The following is a 23,063-nucleotide window of genomic DNA, read 5'->3' as shown; positions in this document are numbered from 1 at the left end:
TGCCTTCCTGTCAGTCACCAACTCTAAAGCTGAGGTTCCTGCTCACGGCCACAAAGGAGGAGGAATTAAGATGACTGGGGACTGCACCATCTTTTTATAATCATAGGCACCAACTTACAGATCCATGAGCAGGTATCCACGCTATTCCAAACATGCATCCAGAAGGTTCCAAAGCTCTGCAAAACCAGAGGTACTTAGCTATGAGTGGGAATAAGGTCAATACATTTTTTGGTTGAGGACCTAATTAAATAAAGCCATTTTATATTCTTCCTGCCTCCCAAAGGAAGCCATCCATCCAGGTGGTTTGAATAAACACAAGCACATAAAGTACTGCCCCAAGTAAAGAGGAACATACAATTTTAAAACTGCCAGGGAAGTTTAGTATTTGCTTTTGTCTTGTTAATCAATTTGTTCAGTGTAAATTCTTTATTTCAACTATACTACATAATTAATAATTGTTTCACATCGAAAACAAGTATTGTCTTCTTAAAAGTAATCTGAAGAAATATATAGGCCAAATCCTGTGCCGAGTGATATTGCACTGGATGCAAGTCAGCAAAGAATTTAGCCTAAATAACAAAAACCTGATAAGAGCTCAGGTAAGCCTTTTGTAATAAGTGTTCAGGGAATTAAGATTTTTATTAAAAATATGACTAATTTTTAAGTAAATTAGGCTAATGTATTCACAGGACATATAGCATTCAACCTTGGTTTTCAATATTTTACCAAGAAATTGAACAAAATTTTGTCCTAATTTCCATCCAATTGAGAGTGATAGGAGAGGAAAAAAACACTACAAAAGTGTTCTTGTGCAATGCAAAAGGCAGTGCTGACCTAAGGTCCTTACATCCTTTGTACACTGAGAGTACTAAATCCTGAACTATTTTTACAGATCTAAAAGTTTCAGAAGATATTAAATAGTCAAACCATAAAATACCTTAGATTTAGAGAAGTGACATTTGAAAAATAGCTAAATTTATCATTAACATAAAGGAGGAGGAAGCTGCAAATATAGAAGAGAGCAATCAATGTCAGAATGGTCCAGATAAACCTGATTTTTTAAAATATAATTATATATATATATATATATATATATATATACACACACACACACACCCCCCATATATACATACCAATACATCTCTATTCATTCATCCACTGTAGCTCCAGAGTCAACCTGTGTTCACGTTTTCTCTCAATAGAAATTCACACTTCTGATGTTAAAACTGGGACATCTGCTCCCTAAACAGCCCATGAGAGCCATATAGCATATGAACTGAACAATAAGGGAAACAGCTGATCCTAGGGACCGACAACTTTCCCACACCTCCAGCTCTTGGGAGTGCTTTACTGTAGTTGACATAACCCGCTCCAACTAACTTACATGTGTTGAAGCTATGGCAAAGCCCCTGTCTTCAGTGTTAGGGAAGAATCTTTCCTGCAGATGATGGAATAATGTACACAACTGAACTTGGAGTTTGCAGAATAGTCTGATAAAAATATTGTTTAAATTGTATTTAAAAGATTCTTGACACATTTTTTACATGTTGCAAGGTTCAGATAACATCTGCATTCATCTGCCAGCTCATGAGGTGAGGAAAAGGTCACATAGGACCTGATCCAGCTGCTACTGAAATCAATGGGAGACTTTACTGCCTTTATTAGTAGTAGGATAGGGTCTTAATGCTTTGAAATTTAAAGAAATGTAAAAGAATCTCAGAATCAAATATGTTTAATAAATCTGCTTTGGAAAGGTCAATTATTTATTTTATTGTTCATGTAAGCTTTGGTCCTGAAAAGAGATGTGCTTATGCAGACCTTAATGCTGACAGTGAATCCTGTTGAAGCCAACAGAGCTGCAACAAGTTGATCCCTTTGAAGGATCAGGGTCATACTTAGACGAAGCCAGCTCAGTAGGAGGTTCACAGTTCTCGTCTTCTCAGGATTTCTTGTGATATAAGAACAACGTGGGAACGGAATTAAAGTCCTTCACTCAAAGGCAGAGGTGCTAACCACTAACCTTTGAGATACCAGTTTATAAATTCAGTTTCCATAGTAGACACGACTCACAGATACAGAATGAAAAAAAATCTAAAATCTTGGCTAATTTCTCTGGCTACAGTGCAAGTCTATAGTTTAAAATTTTTACCAAGCATATATAAAAGTAAATGAAATATATGGCATCAACTAGTCCAGGAGAATGGGAAGTCCTATTTAATATTTATTTAAATAGCTAGATTTTTAAACAAATAATAGCCAAGCAACTTCTATTTAACACTGAGTTTAACACTTACTCCCTTGAATTCTAAAATATTATTATGTGATCATTTTCCAGCTATTTGTTACTTTGTTAGTGTTCCAATAAAACATGGAAGTACGGCATACTAATGTCAAATATATTATCTCTGCAGATGTCAACAGTTAGTACATATAAAAAATGGATTAGTTATTGAGACACCAGACATTTAATTCAAATTCCAAATTTACAAAGGAGAGAAAACTAGAGAGATCAGAAATTTTTAAAAATTATCATCACAGGCATTAATTTATACTGCATGCTATATCAATAGCCATTTGTAAGTAGAAGGTACATTTATAAATAGATTACATTTTTATTTCAAAATGTTATGATTTTTATATTCTTTCAAGGTTAAAAAGGCACAATGACTATAAGCAAGCAATAAAAATGTAGAAGAGGTTGAAGGTTACACACTGGTTAGTGGTAAAGGTTCTTCCACTAATATCACTGGTTAGCAGTACTGTTAAAACCACAATGTGGAATGCATGGTGCTGCATTTAAAGGAAGTGGGTAAGGGTGGGGTAAATGCAGCAGGTCCCACGATCAAAGCACTAGAGTATTGAATTTTACTTATAACCCAATCACTGACACCCACACAGGAACTTCCTGTACTTTAAAAAAAATCTGTTTCTCTCTTTTTTGCAATCAACAACTTTTACCTAGAAACTAGTTAGCGGTGAACTCTGACTGATTTCAATCTGCAGTTCATTGCAGAAAACATGTAATTGTTAATCTGTGAGAACCTGCAGACAGCACATTTTAACTGACAGGTTTCAGTGGATCAGCTTTCAATTTCCTCCTTTTTTAATTACAGGTAAGTTCTACAGGATCCAGTACTAGCATAAGAAATACACAATGCCTTAAAGTTTGGAGCATTCAGCGTTACTAATCAAAGAGCTACTTACAACAGGAGAATAAAAGGTAAAATTAAGTGTATTTGTAAATCTACACATGATATCAACATAGTAGAAAGATATCCTAAGAGCATTTACAATACAATTCAAATTGCTCACATATGGCATCTTTCATCCAAAATATCAATGTAATTTACTGTCTATTAGTCAGCAATGAATACAACCCTGATTTGCATTGAACAGGCAAAAAACTAACTCTGATAGCCCCTTAAACTAGGCTCAGGGACAGGTCCTCCTTTCATGTTTGTAGGATAAAAAAATAAGGCTAATAAAGGACAGTAAGAAACAACTTTGGGGAAACAATTTCAAGAGGTTCTTTTAAAAAATGGGGAAAGATGAAATTATATGGATTTCGGTGAGGTACATGACCTGCACTATAGGGTCCACCACAGTATGCTGTGTTTGCCTGCCCTTTTCAGATGCAAGAGCAGTGACCCCAAACAAAATGGGCTATGTATGAACAGAAATACCTACCAGTACAGTACAGTGGGAAGCAGTGAATTTTAAAAAGATTTGGGGGTCATGGTGGCTAATCAGCTGAACATGAGCTCCTAGTGTGACGCTGTGACCAAAAAAGCTAATATGATCCTGGGATGCATAAACTGTAATTTCAAGAAGGAGGAGAGGATATTTGACACTGGTGCCACTGCTGCTGAAGTATGGACATAAGAACTGGACACAGTATTCAAGAAGGATGTTAATAAATTCGAGAGGGTTCAGAAAAGAACCTTGAGAATGATTAAAGGCGTAGAAAACATGCCTTATAGCAACAGACTCAAAGAGGTCAATCTATTTAGTTTAATAAAGAGAAGGTTAAATGGTGACTTGATTACAGTCTAAGTATCTACATGGGGAACAAATATTTAATAATGGGCTCTTCAATCTAGTAGAGAATGGTATAACATGATCCAATGGCTGGAAGTTGAAGCTAGACAAATTCAGGCATATATTTTTATTGTGTAACTATAAATATGGCCTGTGTTATACAGGATTCCATACTAGATGATCACAATCGTCCCTTCTGGTCTTGGAATCTAATTATCCATTTACATGTATAAATATGCCTTTTTACAGGTGCATTTCTGGAGACCCCTTTTAAATCTCTTACGAAAGACAAAGAAGATCAAGAAGAGCCTAGTGACAGTACTCTCATATCACAGTGACAGGGAGAATTCCAGTTTCAAAGTAATTTATGTTTGATGAGATATAATGGGAAATTAATACAAGGGGGATGATTACATACAACTAGTTGAACACAGGCTATGGACTCGTTATGGCAGAAAGTTCACCAAGAACAAGATACAGTCTGAGGGGGCACGTTTCTCTGCTCCGTCAGGTGATTCTGAGCCAGTCAACACAGATCCAAAAGTGAATATCAGACCAGGCTAGATAATGAATGTGCTGACTCACTGCCTTTCTAGGGCAGCCTCCACAAGATGGGCTCCAATACTCCTTAGGCAGAAACCAGTGGGGAAGGCAGTGGTGACATTTCTGCTGGGATGAAACACCTTCCTAGTGCAGCTGCCCCTGCAGGGACAGAGGCAAGTCAATGCATATCATCCCCTGTGCCTGCAGAGGTGAATCTGGCACAAGACCAATAATTTTGCACAAATCAGTTCAGATTAAGTAGAAATCATAGTGCTCGTGTCCTCTGGCTAAGGATAGTTAGAGACCTTTTATTGGTACTTTATTCTTTCTGAATAACAAAGGGATAAGGTACATACAAACCACATAAGTACTTTTCACACGTTTGTGTGTTTTTCTTATTGACTACATGATAAAGGAAGAGTATAAACTGACAGTAATAAGACCAAGTTTTAGATTTGTCTGATCTGAACTGGTATTTGTTCACCTCTTAGAAAGATCTTTACCACATACTTGTTTTTGAATTAAACGGACTAACGAGCAAAGTAAGAAACAACGGAAGTTCCTCTTCTGCTACTTGTTTTGTGAACAGGATTTCCATCATAACACTCATTTGTATCTCTTGCAAGCATCACAGAACATTACTATGTAATTTCTCATGTTTTAAGAAACCACTGATGATTGCTAGTGTGGAAGGAAGGGAGGAGTTTAATTGTGCATTAGTACGTGAGGTTCATTTGCTTTCCAAAAGAACAACTTTGTTTCCTCTATAGACTAACAGAAGAGCATTGCTCCTGGTAAATTTTCTGCCTTCACATAATAGGAGAAATGCGGATACTTAAGATGCTACTCTTTCAAAAAGCTAGATAAAAGCAATGTTTTCTTGTCTAAATTCAAAATAAATTCAAATTAATGTAGCCTATTACAGCTGAAAATACAGGAAAAATAGTCAGTACTCTAAATCAACCACCTTCTAAGGTAGTCTGCATAAAAACTTTCTTTGGGGAGGAGGAGGTACAAATCAAGGTAACATCCATAGGGGAGTAATTCTTTGACTGCCATTCCCTGTCTTTGTTGTTAGAATTACACTGTATTTACTAAGAATAATTATGTTTAGGCAATAAAGACAGAAAGAAGTCACACTTAGATAATACAGATGAGACGTATTTAGTATTTTTTTGTTGGCCTCATTCCACTTTACAGATCCCTCTTAAATTTTGAGTTATTTTGTTCAGACCCTTTTTCAGAAAGAAATACAATATTATCTAATCAATAACATACTTCCTATGAAAACTGACCCAAAAAACCACAACACTTCACCATACGCAGCATTCTAGATGGCAAAGAGATTACTTCTTGCTCCACAGTATATTTTCTTTCACTGCTCATCAGTGTCCTGGTGGTCTGTTTTATTGTATATGTAATGTATTATTATTTCTATTTTAAATTCTTGGAAGGCTCTTAGATACTATGGTGATAGAGACTCTGTAAGTAGATAGATATGGGATTAACTGCTTCAAGGACCTTTTTACAATCACTCAATCCTTTTTTATGGTCGGTATTCACCATACTCAGACCTACAACGCTCCAAAATGCCTTATCAATTGGAAACCAAGTTTTTAAAGTATCTATCAGATCCTTCTGAGGAGTAAAACCAAAATGGCAGCTGCCAACTAGTGTTTAAAGATTTAATGGCTGCTATAATGCAGGATTCCATAAAGGTGACAAGACTTAAATTTATACCACTGTTTGCACAAAGATTTTGCTTTATTAAATAATACTTCCCAAACATTAATTCAGTCTGGAGATACAGGCATGATTTACAACAAATGAGAACCTACAGTACCATCTGGAGTAAATCCATAAGGATGCTGCCTCTTTTTCAGTGGGGAGGTAGAAATTAGCTAACCTGCAGTGCCAACCAAACGAGCAATTCTGCTTTGTAAGTTGAATAGGTGTGAGAACTGCAAAGCAAAAGTGTCATACAAGACCAAAATGTAATGTAAGGGAACTGGATGACCCACACTTAAAACGTATGGGGGTTACTGTGGCAGACTGACAATTTCCTGCAATATCCTGAATGAAATTTACTGAATTAAGTGAAACCTTACTGAATTAGGTCTAATACCTCTGGGTTGATTATTTAAAGATGTAATAGTGTATGTGCTATTGTGGAATTGTATGTAACACCTCTAGGAAGAGGGGGATCCCAATATAATTCCTCCAGTTATCAGCCATTTGAAGCCAGTCCCTGGAAAGATATATGCATATACCAATTAAACTGGATTCTCCGGGGAACAACAGACAAAGAAAGGATGTTTGGATAAACAGCCTGAACTTAAACAGGCTCAGGGCTGCCTTCTTGATCCAGCAAACGGATAGAACCTCTCATGGAGGGCCCCAATCCTTATAGAAATATTAGAAGGACTTGGCCTACCAAGGCCCCTTAAGACTATGTGCTTACTCTGGGCTGAAGCAATGATGAACTTGAAACCATAAATTTCAAGGTGAGGTGTTGAAGGACTGGTCTTGCCAGAGCCCATGTTAGAATTAGTGTGATCTCTGGTAAGCTTATTAGCATGCAGATAGGACGTTTTATTGTTTTTAATATATTTTCTCTGTAGTGCTTTTACCTTAAGAATAATATAGCGTGCTTAAAAAGAGCTGTGTGGTATCTACAATTGTGGGAAATCATACTCTTAACCATCTCTGAAGAGAAAGCAAATTGGTGTGTTTGGGCAGCTGGTCTCTGCTGGGAACAACACAGTAAAGGCAGGGAACAGCGCAGCCTGGAAATACCACTGTCAGAAGGGAGCCAGACGAAGGTCTCCACTGAAGAAAGGCAATGGCTGGGGAGCTAGAACCCTGAGAGTGGGTACCTTGATGGACCATTGAGGGGAAATACAGGTTCAGTTGTCCTGAACTGTGACAGTTACAATATCTATCCTGATCTTGTAAAATGTTCATTACCATAGTAAAAAAAAGTGTTTCTAGAAATTCTGAATGCTTGGCCCATACATTTTTATGTTACAGAAAATCTGGTGCCAGAGTTGAGACACCAAACTGGAAGCATATCTGTGTCAGGATTATGCATTTTTCTGTGAGCTAACCAAAAATTCACTGTTTAAGTCAACTGAAATATACCGTAGCTTGATAAAAGTGGACTAAAAACTAACAGCTATGAAGTGCCTCCCATTTGTAAACAATTTCACCAGCATCTGAACGGCTTAGAAAATGAAATCTTGGGACAGCAAATGACCTGAAGCTGAACAACATACTAAAACAAGGTTTATATTCTTAGCTCAACCTATACAGCAGATTCATTCGCATTTAGGTATCTCTCAAACAGAAACTGACCCATACGCTCAGAAGCATCTCTGAACTGAACTAATGCAAAAATGTGTAGACTCATTTTGCCATTTACTGAAAATCTGATATTTAGTCCTAAGTACTGCAGGTCTGAATCAGCTGCTAGTCTTCTTAGAATTTTGGCTGATCGAGGTCAACAAGACAGAAAATTGTAAATTCCTCTTTATCTTGACAAAGAAGATGGGAAAACTGGGGGAATTGGCTACTAGGGAAAAAATGTACTTACCACTAGGTGGCTTGGGTCGTGGAGGAACATTTTTCTTCGGTGGGAGAGCTGGAGTGTCTGGCTTACTTTTAAAAGGGTCATCTGAGAATCCCATCCCTCCAAAAGAGGAGGTGAAAGGGTCTGAAGCTGTGGGCTACAAGATAAAGAAAAGGTAAACATATGCAGATAGTGAAGATGACCTGTTAACTTTATAGAAAGTAACTGAAAATTATTAATTCCTGTTTGAATTAACTCAAAAAATTATAAGGAGTAAAATTCACAAAAGCACCTTAGAATCACAGAATATCAGGTTTGGAAGGGACCTCAGGAGGTCATCTAGTCCAACCCCCTGCCCAAAGCAGGACCAATCCCCAATTAAATCATCCCAGCCATGGCTTTGTCAAGCCGGGCCTTAAAAACCTCTAAGTGACTAGGGTGCCTGAGCTCCATTTTCAAAAACACCTGAGTCCCTTAGGAGCCTAAGTCCTAATAATTTTCATTGGTACTTAGACCTTAAGTTACCTAAGGCACTTTTTACAACTTTTAGCCCTAGAAAAATCCTGACAAGAGAGAAAAGGCACTTGGGGAATAATAATGAGAAAGAATGGGAGCTAAAACTGTATTTTATTCCTGTTTTTATCTTAACCCTCTGAACAGAAACAGTAACTAATCTGGTATTTGGAGTACTGGATGCAATAAGATGTACTCAATGTGTACATACCTACTGAAAATTTCATATATAAAAAAAGGACTATTTCACAGCTGTCACATACCACTTTTATGTTCACATACACACACTTGTTCCTAAGGGTTTGTCTATACATAGAGTTAGTACAAGGCAAGCTGGGGTGTAAATCTATAGTGCACTAACTGGCCCCATGGACCCTTCTACTGCACACTAAAAGATCTGTAGCATACAATCCTGCCAGAACAAGAGATGCAAAATCTGCAGACATATTTCCACTGCTACAATGATCATCCCAAACACACCTCTCAAGATCAATGGACGCTACACATGCCTATCACAACTTGTGGTATACCTCATCCAGTGCATTAAATGCCCCAACAACTATGAGGGTGAAACAAGACAATCACTATGCTCTCGAATGAACTCACACAGGAAAATGATAAAAGACAAGAACACCCTATCACCTGTGGGTGAACACTTTTCACAAAACAATCACTCTATATCTGACCTATCAGTCCTCATCCTGAAAGGAAACCTGCATTGCAGTTTCAAAAGATGAGCCTGACAGCTTAAAATTCATTACTCTGCTAGACACTAAAAATCATGGACTAAGCAGTGACACTGGATTTATGGCTTATTACAACTATCTGTAACCCACTAACCCCTCTTTTTGTCCTATGACTGCAGAGGTGTTAACAGGCCATTCTACCTTGAATGGTCCCTTATAATACGTGCTAACTACTTATGCTAAACAATCTGTTCCACCTTTCCTAGACCTGAAGAAGACCTCTGTAAGTTTGTCTACACAGCAAACAGACACCAGCAGCTGAGCAGTGCCAGCCAACTCTGGGTTGCGGGCAAGGGCGGTGAGTTATATGGGCCTGTGCTCCACCAATATGAGATCATGGGGCCCGTCTCTCAAAGTTTGGAGCTGGGTCTCTCCCCTGGCCTTGCCTGCCACCCTCAAGCAATTTAAAAGGCCTGGGGCCCCCACTGCCAGTGCAATGGTGCTAAGGCAGATTCCTGCCCGCCTGCTCCACTCCACTCCACTTCACTTCCGGAAGTGGGTGGCATATCCCTGCAGCCCGGGGGTGGGGGGTGCAGGGTAGGGGGAGAAGGGTGTGTGCTGACCCCATCCCAAGCTGTGACCAATGGGAGCTGCAGGGGCGGTGCCTGTGGGCAGTGGTGTGTGGAGACCACTCTGGCCCTCTGCCTGGGAGCTGCTGCCAGAAGGGTGTGTGTGTTGCTTTCGGGAGCCGCCCAAGGTAAGTGCTGCACTCCTCACCCTCTCCTGCCGCTCCCAATCCCCTGCCCCCAAAATTGCTCCTAGAGTCTGCCCCCCAATACTCCTTCCTGCACCCTAACCCCCTGCCCGAGCCCAGACCCCGCAACCAAACTCCCTCCCAGAACCCACCCCCTATAAAGGACCCTGCGAACCATTTACAAATAAATATATAAAAAGTGATTCCATACTGATTTATTCATCGCTATACTGCAGTTTTATCATGTTTTGAAACATATGTTAAATTTTGATTCTGCAACAAAAAAGGAGTTCTGTAGATAAAGCACTGGAAGGCTCAAGCTCGTAGGGAGATCCTTCTGAGAGTTCTGCTATTTAAAACCAAACATCCTGCTATTTGTAGAGGCTGCTGCCACCCAGTGGAGCAAAAAAGCTTTATAAGCAAAACAAGACACAGAGGAAATACTATTTTGGCCACAAAGGCCACGTCTACACTACGGGATAATATCGAATTAGCTAAAATTGGTTTTATAAAACTGATATTATAAATTCGATTTCATGCGGCCACACTAGGCACAGTAATTCGGCGTTGTGCGTCCATGGTCCAAGGCTTAACGTCGATTTTCTGAAGCTTGACAATGTGGGTAGCTCTTTCCGTAGCTATCTCCATATTCTGCAAGTCCCCGCCCTTGGAATTCTGGTCTGAATCATACATCCGTAGGCGGTCGGTTCTGAGTAAGAGTGTCGTCACTCCATTCCTTCCTCCGGGAAACATCAGCTGACAATCCTTCGCGCATTTTTCCCCTTTCCCTGGCATTGCCCTGGCAGACGCCATAATACGCCACGGCAACCATGGGAGCCCGCAGCTTTTTTTTTTTCCCGGCAAACCGTATGTGTATTGGATGCCGCGGACAGAGAGGCGATACTCCAGTGCTACAAACAGCAATTCACTGCTTTTGCTGAATAGCAAGATATGTTACCAGTCGTCTGTACCCGTCTACTGCGGAGTAAACTGGCAATGAAATGAGGTTATCTCTCCCCCTCTTGTAACAGTCCGGCTGCTATCATATGCCCTGGCTGAATTGGGGGGCGCAACGAAAAGCAAAATTGGGATGGACTCCCGAGTCAATCCCCTTAATGGTTATAAAATAGAGTCAGTCCTGCCAGAATCAGGAGCAATGTGTATCAGAGAGCACAGCTGCTTGTGTCAGTATTTCACAGGGGGTGCCTCACCGCAACAACCCCAACGCGCTTATTCCCTTTCCCACCTTCCGCTACCATGGCATGATCTGCCATTTGTGTCATGAGTAATAAAGACTGCAGAAAAAAGAACACTGATTATGACATAATAGGAGGCAAGGCCTCCCGGCGCGAATGATAGTCCAGAGCAGGACATTAAGCGGTGTGGGGAGAGGAAGCACACTGCCTGCTATGCGACCAGTGCCAGGCAGACAGAATCTTTTCTTTACACAGGAGGGAGGGGGCTGATTGAAGCTCAGCCCCAGTGCTATGATGAAGCGGTCTAACTATGGAGTGGGTCAGTCCTCTACTGCGGTTGAAAATCATTACTGTCTTACTTACCCCGCCCAGCGCCCACTCAGTTAAAAAGCGCTTGGACACTCAGGGGATGAGGACAGTTACCAGTCCTATTGCACTGCTAGCACCGGGAGGGAGAGGAGCGGAACTGCTCTTTCACTGCTGCAGCATCGCGTCTACATCAGCATCAGTCACATATGGCTGACACTGAAAGAAGTCAAGAACATGATCTTATTTCCCTTTTCTTCCACATGGTGGTGGAGGGGGGAAGAAACTGAGGACTATTCCCGAACACGCCAGAACGTGGTTTTGACACTTACAGAATGGGAGCTCAGCCAAAATGCAAATACTTTTCAGACGCTGTGGACCGTGGATAGCGTGGAGTCCTCAGTACCCCTCCGTCCATCCATGAGCGTCCATTTGATTCTTTGGCTTTCCGTTACACTGTCGTGCAGCGCTGTGTAGCTGAGATTTTTCAAACGCTTTGGCATTTCGTCTTCTGTAATGGAGCTCTGATAACAACAAGATTGTCTCCACATAAAGCGATCAGATCCAGTATCTCCCGTACGTCCATCTGGAGCTCTTTTGGATTGGCACTGCTCAGCCGACCCTGATGCTGATGCGGAGCTCCATGCTGGCAAACAGGATGTATTCGAAGTTCGTGGGGCTTTTCTTGTTTATCTGCCCACTGCAATCTGAGTTTCAGATTGCTGTGCCAAGAAGCGTCAGTGTGCACTGAATGGACTACCGCCCGCAGCCAATAGAGTCCGATATTCCAGATACCCACGAAATAACCGTTAATCCGATATGTCTAATATGAATTTACCGCTACTCCTCGCGGGGAGGAGTAAAGAAATCGATTTAAAGAGCCCTTTATATCGATATAAAGGGCGTTGTAGTGTGGACGGGTACAGCGTTAAATCGATTTAACGCTCTTTAAATCGATTTAAACGCGTAGTGTAGACCAGGCCAAAGACATTCTGATTTTAAAATCGCTTGAAAATGCATCTTTAAATGTTTTATTTTCTTTCCCTGTTTATGAAAGTCCCTTAGAAAACAAAATCTATTTCCTACCCAATATTTTCTCTGAAGTGCACACACATTCAACTTGTCATTGTAAGGCTGACAGTAAAGGTTGGGTGACTGACATTCATTTTAATTCTCCAAAAAGAATCTTGGAAAAAATGACATGGACTTTCTGACGTTTTAATTTGTGATGTCTGTGTTAGTAAAGGAGCCCCTCAAAAAACGGGACTTTCTGGAGAAATTTCAAGAAATGTTCACTTTTAAATATTTCCTCTGGAAAAAAAGTTAGCAAATTTTTGACCAAATAAATAACAAACAGTTATGTTATGTTAAAATTTGGAGAGTAAATTCAAATACAGAAAGTCAAATGAAGGGATTTGAATCCTGTTTTCCATGTAAACACAACCTTAACTACGGAACCACCAGAGTAACTCAATAATAATCATTTGGTCACCTAAATTACACTAGAAGACAGACATGCCGCTCTATCACCCCCCCTCCCCCAAATGTAGAGATTTTGCTGACACAAACAACTTATTAAAACCCTACTGTGTCCAAAATAATTATATCATTAGTCCCTTTCAAAGGGTTTTTCCAAATGTGACTGCAAGATTTTGCTTGTTTCAATATAATGCTATTCTTTTCTTCACACTCATCAAGAATCAAATTAAAAATAAAAATGGAAAAAATGTTTATAGAGAAGGACTGATACTTCCTTTGGTAACATTTACCTTTGACATCTGGCTAAAATCTGCAAAACCCTCATTGCTACTGAAGGCACCACTTCCAAATGGGTCTAACGTTCCAAAAGGATCTGAAACAAGTATAGAAGAAAGCTATATGGCTTTTATTTTGTTTAATGTAATACCTAGACAGAGCAAAAATCTACTGTCACTGAAGTAGATCACCAGACAAATTAAAAAAGGAGACCAACATAAAAAAGCCCTCTTAATACTAGTGCCAATAGCACAAATTATTTAATAAATTCACAGGAAAGTCATGTTTTTCTCTTTATGATGCAGTCAAAATCATGACAAAGTCTCTTTAAATATGAGCTGACACCTACAATATGATTTCATAAAACACCATCAAGTCAGCAATCATGACTTCAGTGAACTAGAAGAATGATAAATTTTTTTCCCTTGAGTGAAAAATTTGGCAGTAACAAGACATGAACTGTTACCAAGAGGGAAAGATATGAGGAGAGAAGCTCCATTAGTTGAACTTCCATCTGTTCACTACATTCAAGCTCTCTTTTGTAGGCCACAGTTTCTTTTTAATGCTGTTCATTCAGACTTTGTCTGTTACTTAAGGGCTTGTTTACATGGAGAACCCAGGAAAATTAATCTGAATTAATAGGTTTGAATTTGAAGCTGATTATTTAAACCATATTAAACTCTGTGTGAACACCCTCATTCAGAGTTAAAGTGGCCTTAATTTGGTTTAGCTAAGGGTATGGCTACACTTGCAGCTGTACAGCACTGCCATGGGAGCGCTCCCGCGGCAGCGCTTTGAAGTGCAAGTGTGGTCGCAGCGCCAGTGCTGGGAGAGAGCTCTCCCAGTGCTGCAGGTACTCCACCTCCCCGTGGGGATTAGCTTCCAGCGCTGGGAGCCGCGCTTCCAGCGCTGGGCACTGTTTACACTGGCGCTTTACAGTGGTGTAACTTGCTGCGCTCAGGGGGGTGTTTTTTCACACTCCTGAGCAAGAAAGTTGCAGTGCTGTAAAGCGCCAGCGTAGCCAAGGCCTTAGATCAGGGGTAGGCAACCTATGGCACGGGTGCCAAAGGTGGCACGCAAGCTGATTTTCAGTGGCACTCACACAGGCCACTGGTCTGGGGAGCTCTGCATTTTAATTTAATTTTAAATGAAGCTTCTTCAACATATTACTTTACATACAACAATAGTTTAGCTATATATTATAGACTTATAGAAAGAGACCTTCTAAAAAGGTTAAAATGTATTACCGGCACATGAAACCTTAAATCAGAGTGAATAAATGAAGACTCGGCACACCACTTCTGAAAGGTTGCTGACCCCTGCCTTAGATAAATCAAATTCAGACTCATTTAATTCTGAAAGATGGTGTTCACACAGTGGTTTAAATAATCCACTTTAAATTCACACCTTTAATTAATTTGGATTAATTTTCCTGGGTTTCCCCATGTAGACAAGTCCAAGACTACTCAGACCACATTCCAACTCTCTCAAAGATTCCTTTCTCAAGCATTGTTTTTCCAAAGGTTAGAAAACAGTATCTCTAAATTCCTGTTTATTTCTAGTATCCTAGTTTTTAAATTCTGTTCCTCAATTGAGCCCATAACCAATATGAACAATTTATCAACTTCAGCAAACTCTTCCATGATCTTAAAAACTTCTATAAGTCACTCTGAAGTCTTTTTTACCAATGAGAATCAGTCATGCTCAACTGACACACGTTCTTAACGAAGGTAGACCCAGACTGTCACATCCAGAGGAGAAAGAGAAAAAGGGGTAGCACATGAAAATTCTCCCCTCATGGAAAATTTCTCCATATTCTGCCCCTGGGTGAGGAGTGTGGTTTTCCTACCTGAGGAGGTCCAGGTACTTTGGTCCTCAGAAGCTATGGATATTGAGAGAACTGCTAGAAGGACAGAGCCGTCTGCATCCAGACCCCCTGCACGAGCTGTATATCTCCCAGCTTCCTGGCAGCATGGTTCCACTGGAGTCACATTGCCAGGGACTGCCCTACCCACTTGGAATTCCCCACTTAAAGAGGAATTTCCCAAAAGAGTTAATGTTGCGTCAGGTTGGATTAATTTATCTCCTGTTTCTTCACTGCTTGTTTAGAAGAAAGGTTAGGACCAATGCACAGCGCATGTGTGGAATATCCCTGATAGTCTGTAATAAGTACATTGTGATGATGTATCCCATAGAATTGCAGTCTGCTTTTGCTATTCTGAGGCCTGAGGGTGAACTCTGTACAATTTCCAGTGCTAGTGCTAGCCCACTGGGGATCCTAAGCAGGAATATTTTTGGGGGCCCCCACAACACATACTAATAATAGGGGGCCCCCTTGAGCTGCTCAGGGCCCTAAGCAATTGCTTGGTTTGCTTATGCATTGGCTCTAGCAATCCCCAAATTTTAACTGACATATTTGTGTGTCAAAAAGGCAGCACAATTTACCTGTGCATTTTACAGGAAGAAAATACTTCCTTCTTACCTGGGCCTTTTGAAGAGAGACTTGAAGATGTGAAAGGATCGCTACTTTCAAAGGGGTCAGGCTAAATGAGGAGGAAAGAAGAAATGGCACGTTAATAATTTTAATGTATTCTGCACTTACCTTTCTGTGTATACCAAAAATCTTCAATACATTGTGAAAACTGCTATTCTAGGCCAAATTAATCTCCAGTACAGTGGTTCTCAATATTTTTTTTTTCCCCACGGACCACTTGAAAATTGCTAAATGTCTCAGTGGACCACCTGTTTGTACCATTAGGTAACTACTGTAAAGCGCTTTGGATAAAAGCGCTATATAAAAAAAATCCTCAATAATAATTAAGGTTTTTTTGTTCTACAAATAAAAGCATACAACTCATATTTTAATATCAGTAGTCTTATCTTTCTAATGTGATGGATGTGCCCTCTTTCCCCCACCATGGCAGCCCCCTATCTGGAGCTGTGAAGGAGGTGGGGGTCTCTCCCCCATCACAGCAGCCACAGAGCTGAGGCTGGGAAGGAGAGCCATCTCTCCCTGGCAGCCATAGCCCTGGAGCTGAGGAAAGTCGCCTCTTTCTCTGGCTGCCGCAGCCTTGCATGTCTCAAATTCCCTCCAGCCCTTCTTCTCACTCCAGTGCCCTCTCCCACCTACCCCCTATTCCCACCAAGGCCACCAACTCACCTTACATGTGCATCTTCTCCAGGCACCTATTTAGTGGAGCGACACCTGCACGGCTCCACTAATTAGGTGGGTGGCCCTTCATTCTTTCATGTGCAGCCACCCAGGCATGCACCTTAGAGGGAACTATCCGCGGACTACCTGAATGGAGCTCGCGGACCACAGTTTGAGAACCTCTGCTCTCGTATGATTCTAGTATAGTCAATAGACTTTGAATTTGACCAAATACTATGAAATACTCTTGTTGGATAAATACACATTATTAGTGCATGTAGGTCTTGATAGCAATGATACAACGTGCGGTTGCTGACAATAAAGGCAAGTATCCCATTGAGCAGAACACATTCCAGAGCAGGGGATCTTACAGTAAAATAAAGCTGGTACTACTCTATGATGGAAAGCCAAGAACATACTTGTACAGAAGTCTGTTGTCAAAATGTTCAGGCTTGAGTGCCAAAAGTTGGCATTTAAATAGACCTGGCTTAATATCAGAGCTGCTGAGTACCCACAACTTCTCATTAAATAAACAGTAGCTATAGGTACTCATTAGCTCTGAAAATCTGGCCACTTATTTAGCTGCATATCTTTAGGCACTGAAGTTTGAAAATGTTGCCCTATGCTTGTAAATAGAAAGGAATTCTCTGAAACACATTTTCACCATAAGGATACCATTACTCTGCTATAAGTAGGACCCTCCCAAATTCACAGCTGTGAAAAATGTGTCATGGACTGTGAATCTGGTCTTTTGTGTACTTTTACCCTATAATATACAGATTTCACAGGGGAGACCAGAGTTTTTCAAACTGTGGGTCCTGACAAAAGAGGGTTGGGGGGGCTGCAAGGCTATTGTAGGAAGGGTCATGGTATTGCCACCCTTACTTCTGCACTGCCTTCAGAGCTGGGTGGCCAGAAAGTGGTGTCTGCTCACCAGGTGTCCAGCTCTTAAGGCAGCACTGCCAGCAGCAGCACAGAAGTAAGTGTGGCAATGGGAGGCCAAAGAGTGGCGGCTGCTGGCTGAGGGTCCAGCTCTGAAGGCAGCAGCACAGAAGTAAGGGTAGCAATACCATACCATGCCATCCTTACTACTGCGCTGCTGCTGTCAGTGGCACTGCCTTCAGAGCTGGGCTTCTGGCCAGCACCTGCTGCTCTCCAGCCAGCCAGCTCTGATGGCAGCGCAACTGGCCATAGCAGCACAGAAGTAAGGGTAGCAATACCATACCATGCCATCCTTACTACTGCGCTGCTGCTGTCAGTGGCACTGCCTTCAGAGCTGGGCTTCTGGCCAGCACCTGCTGCTCTCCAGCCAGCCAGCTCTGATGGCAGCGCAACTGGCCATAGCAGCACAGAAGTAAGGGTGGAAATACCGCAACCCCCTACAATAACCTTGCAATGCCCCCACTAACCCCTGTTGGGTCAGGACCCCTACAATTATAACACTGTGAAATTTCAGATTTAATATCTGAAATCATGAAAATTTATTATTTTTAAAATCCCATGACCATGAAATTGACCAAAATGGACCATGAATTTAGTGAAGCCTTAGCTGTAAGGCAAGTACAAAATCTTGACTCTGAACTACTCTTTATTCAAATCCATTATGAATTATGTTACACCAACACAACTTTGCCAAATACCCAAATGATTACCTACCAAGAACACTCATATAAAATTGGTATTGTATGACTTATGTTGTGCCACTGAGTAAGTATGTCAGTTACAGAATGATGGACGTTTGGCAATGCATACTATTTCACATTGATGGTAGTGTGGTACAGGACAAAATTTCCATAAAATGGAGACAAGGCAAAGGGAGTTAATTTAATTCCTAATATAAGAGCTCATGATGAATTGCTGTAACAGCTGTAAGTCATCAGTTCCAATGGAAATGAGCAGAACTGCTCCTGGACTTGGTAATTCACACCCACTATTCAAGAATGTAATTAGTCACATGTCACCTTTATAAAGAAGATATAAAAAGTAAATCTCCAGACACCTTTTTCCTGTTTTGCCTTTTAGGCAAGGTATCTGCATAACAGCAGAAAAGTTTATTATAGTGCAACATGCATAAATTTAAAAATACCTACCTTTGAGGACAGCGTGGGTTTTTTTGTGAATGGATCTGAGGTAAATGGATCATTCTTTACCTGTTTCTTAAAAAAATCCTCAGAGACAGAACTATGAAATGGGTCACTTTCTTTAAATGGATCCCCTCCAAATGGGTCTAGCAAAAGAAATAAGGGATGTAAACAAAATGTACTGCTTTACAGGTAAAACACTAGTCAACGTGCTATAGGGAACAATCCTGCATTAGCAAGGAGTCAGAACAAATATGCCTTTATCTCAAACTTATTTATCAAATAATAAATGATTGATATATTCTACTCTAAAAAAGGAGAAACTATTATGATTATTTTAAATTTCAATTAAATTGATGTTTTATGGAGTTTATATTACAGTTATGAACTACATTTAATAAAATTGTATATACTTTAATAAACTTCTTCCTGAGCTCACTCACACGAACACACATACTCTGGGCTCCCCCGTTTAAACTAAAAACCAAACACACACTCTCTCTCTCTGGACTCCCCAGTTTAAACTGGGAATCTGAAGTTTTGGAAGGCCAGCTCTATACTGGGCATATCTATATTTGGCTACAAATTATATCCCACCTGTCTCAAAGGAAAAGCTTTTACCTGTTGAAACAGGTGTTTGTTCTGAAAAGGGATCATTCTGGAATGGATCATCTAGGTAAAAAAAAAGAAAAATATCTTGTTTTGTCGCCTACTTACAGAATGTCTTCACTGCCCTATAGTTTCACTAATGGGCTATGGACAGTAGGCACACCAAAGTGCTGCACTGTAACTCCCTTGTGTAGATGCTGCAGGAGCAAACTTAAAAAAGTAAACTCTGGACCTTTAAGTTTGTACCCAGAGCATCCAAGCAGGGAAGTTACAGTGCAGCACTTCAGTGAGCATTGCTCTTCACACCCCTTAGTCCAAACTGCAGGGCACTGTAGACATACACTCAGTTAATAAGATTAGCACAGTTTGTAAAAATATATTTATAGTACAATATGGTCTTCTGGTTCTTCCATTAGCCATCAGTTACTTACTGCCTTTGAAAGGGTCTGCTCCTTTAAAAGGATCAGATCTGAATGGATCTTCGGCCTGGAATGGGTCTGTATGCAATTCTTGTGTATTATTACTAAACAATAAAGCTTTATTCTTGAAGGGATCATCCTAGAATTAAGAAGAGAAATATTACAAAGATTTTATCCATATTACAATTATTAATCATCCAGTTAGAATTCTGATGCATCTTATTCCTGTTCAATGTTATTTTAAATTCAAGAAGCTCCTTATTGAAACCAGAAGTGCCCTTTAAACTGAAGCAAATGTCATCAATACATTGCTTGAGGCTACACAGAACAACAGTAACTGCATATAGCACACAAAAATGTGTCATTTCTGATTTTTGCATATTAATCTCTGAAATGCCTTCACAAACTTTCTAAAATTCCACCCATCTAGATTTTGCAAAAGCCTCAGTTCCATGTAAAACATCTTAATTTCCAAGATAAATATATCTTTCCACAAATCTTTGGCTATTGATCACTGTCTAGACTCCAATAAGTGATTCTCAGTCTTTACCAATAAAAGCAACATTCCAGAGACTTCCACTTGAAACTGAGTTTGACAATAACCACTAAAGTACAAAGACTGAGCAGCAAAGTATTAAAAAACAAGTCTGTGAGAACATCACTATTCTGAGATAATCCCTTTCTTTCGCAAGTGTTTTCCATTTCTTGCTTGAGCAGAGACAAAGTAATGCAAGGCAGAAAGGTACAGTACTTTCTGAAAGTTTATTAGGCCAGTGTACTAAATAAACTATATACAATATTCTATAAGTATTTGCATATTATGAATGCTATCACATTTCACTTAAATGTTTATTTTGAAATAGATCAAAGTGCTTTGGATACCTAAAAACAGAAACAGTATCTAAAAAGCTATTCTACTTTCACTTTTATATAATCAAGACTTCTAAAATAGCAAAATAAAATCTGATTTCTATAAAAAATAAAAACAAAACCAATAAATACAGAAAAATAAAATTTTCTTGAAACTCCCTTCAAACTGGGTATTTTGTAGACAGTGTTCATAACTTTTTAATTTTACAGAAGATTTTAAATAACAAGTATTTAAAAGAGCAAAAAATTTCAACCGTCGTCTTATGCTGGGATAAATTGTGGTCAGGTATAATAGCAAATGTAGAACAATGATCTTTGCTAAAACAAGATCCAATACATCAGCACATCTCTTTGACTTGACTTTTTCCTTAGCTAGACTTCCAAATTATGAATGGGAGCTCATGGTACAATCAGGCTAACCCTACAGTTAAGCATCTTATTTACAGAAGGGTTTGCAAGATGCCTCCCTTGGAGAGGACACACGAACAGCATATGGATGGACACAACATGATGACTTAAAGTTGGAGAAATGAACATACAAAATTGTAAGCACTGGTTATGTAATTTACTAAGGATTACTATTAGTAATAGCTGCCTAAAGGAAATCAGTTAAGAGAGTTCTTAAGATCCTGAAGAAATATATGGAGGCAAAATACATAGCTAAAATAAATATACTGGATGAGAGAACGGTGATGCTGGGAATATTTTAGAGGAATACAAAGACATCCATATATTATTTTTTGGATAAACCCTTGTGGTTTAGGTTGTATTGCTGAAGTGTGCAAATGTACAACTCACATCCTACAGAAAAGCAGAAACCGTACATGACTGAAGGACTCCAAGAGAACAGCTGGACTGGAATTTAAAAGAAATGTTTTCCTATTTTGCTCAACCCAAAAGTCACACAGGGAACACATTAGTCTGGTCTACATTTAAAACTTTTACCTGCATAACTATGTCACACAGGAGTATGGAGAGGGGAATCATAACCATAACCAACAACTATGCCAGGAAAAGCTCTTGCATTCATGCAGTTATACTGGCAACAATTCCTTTGGACAGTATAGCTTATTTAGTTTGAAGAACTGCTATAAGCTATACCAACAAAAAGACCCCTTTTGCTGGAATAAGTTGCATCTCCAGTAGGAGAGTTTCACAGTACAGCTATACCAGCAAACTATATCTAGCATAGATAAGATATAAGAATTAATCGTCACGAGAACTAAAATGTTCTAAGCCTGTGGATGGAGGCTTCTTGCAGAGATTACAGTGCCTTTTAAAGTCACACAGTCAACTAAATAAAAATCTTTTTACAATTTGAGTTTAGGTGCAAGTTACAAATCTAATGATTGTAAAATGTATTTTACACTCCATTGAACCATAAATCCACTTGTTACTTTAATTCAGTCTTTACCATAGCTCCAAAATTGCCTCTTTCTTTCTGTGCAATTCCTTCACTTATGTCCGCTAAATTCGTCATACTACTGCCATAAATCCCATTCAGAGCGTCATTATTTTGTTCAATACTTTTACTGATTTCCTGGTGACTCTCTTGAAGTTGAGAAAGTTTATTTCTTGCCTAAATAATGAAAAACATTTCAGTATCATGCAGGATTAGCCATACACTCATATGAGCAAGCAACTTGCTACTCTTTGAGAAAACTAGTACTCATTGACAAATCTGAACATTGCATTCACTCCAGAATTTGGTTACTCCAGGGCTCCAGAGATATGGGAGTAATTCTATGTAAAACAATGTCAAGAAGTGTTACAGTGTTATCCTGACTTTTTTTTTTACATGAACTGGCAAACTACTAGTCTGCAGTCACAAAACCCTATTCATTTATAGCAGTCTATTTTAATTCTGCAGGATTTATTTTGTAGGTGCAGTTCATCCCTTCCTGAACTACCGGGTTTTAAAAGAGGGAAAAAGATGTGTACAGGACTACAGAGAATACCTGATTGATTTCTTCTTGTGTTGATTTTAAAGATTTAATTATTGTTTCAAGTTGCACTTTTCCTGCTTGGATACTTTGCTCTAGCTGAGTCTCTTCTTGCTGGAGACGATTCAGCTCTGCTTTAGCTCTACTCAGATCATCTTCCTGTGATTTTAAATCTGATTCCTGAGACTGAATCTCCATTTTCAATGATGAAATCTGAAAAAAATTGCCATGCAGTGCCAACTTCAGAGTGCAAATTGAAATTAAAGTAACATTATTATTAATTGTGATAATTAATATTTCATTATATTCAAGATACTCAAAATAGTTAAGTCCCAGGCAGACTGTGAAGAGCTACAAAAGGATTTATCAAAACTGGGTGACTGGGCAACAAAACGGCAGATTAAATTAAATGTTGATAAATGCAAAGTAATGCACATTGGATCCCAACTATACATATAAAACAATGGGGTCTAAATCATAGGCGCAGACTTCCCCTCTTTCCCCTGAGTGCTCAACACCTCCTCTGCCCCTGGCCCTGCCTCCACTCCGCCCCTTCCCAGCCCCCATTCCAACCCTTCCTCAAAGTCCCCGCCCCCAACTCTGCCCCCTCCCTGCCAATATTCCAACTCCT

The 23,063-nt window shown here is 39.7% G+C and overlaps 1 protein-coding gene across 7 annotated transcripts in view; it reads right to left on the bottom strand.

Moving 5' to 3' along the window:
* EPS15L1 (epidermal growth factor receptor pathway substrate 15 like 1) overlaps positions 1 to 23,063 on the bottom strand; it is a 77,684-nt gene that overhangs the window by 15,002 nt on the left and 39,619 nt on the right. For 6 of the 7 annotated variants that reach the window (XM_032777526.2, XM_032777529.2, XM_032777527.2 and 3 more), the window contains 8 exons: positions 22,448 to 22,645; positions 21,904 to 22,068; positions 19,632 to 19,758; positions 19,213 to 19,263; positions 18,601 to 18,737; positions 15,842 to 15,902; positions 13,374 to 13,456; positions 8,174 to 8,306 (listed from right to left, as the gene is read on the bottom strand). In XM_032777526.2, the coding sequence (XP_032633417.1) occupies positions 8,174 to 8,306; positions 13,374 to 13,456; positions 15,842 to 15,902; positions 18,601 to 18,737; positions 19,213 to 19,263; positions 19,632 to 19,758; positions 21,904 to 22,068; positions 22,448 to 22,645 (955 nt within the window). Of the gene's footprint in view, positions 1 to 8,173; positions 8,307 to 13,373; positions 13,457 to 15,841; positions 15,903 to 18,600; positions 18,738 to 19,212; positions 19,264 to 19,631; positions 19,759 to 21,903; positions 22,069 to 22,447; positions 22,646 to 23,063 lie in introns of those variants that run through there. The other variant, XM_032777530.2, reaches the window with a different exon arrangement.

The sequence above is a fragment of the Chelonoidis abingdonii genome, chromosome 11 (assembly GCF_003597395.2).
Source record: "Chelonoidis abingdonii isolate Lonesome George chromosome 11, CheloAbing_2.0, whole genome shotgun sequence".
Taxonomy (NCBI): Eukaryota; Metazoa; Chordata; order Testudines; family Testudinidae; genus Chelonoidis; species Chelonoidis abingdonii.
The sequence above is the reverse complement of the archived record's forward strand: the minus strand, read 5'-3'. Positions and strand labels throughout refer to the sequence as shown.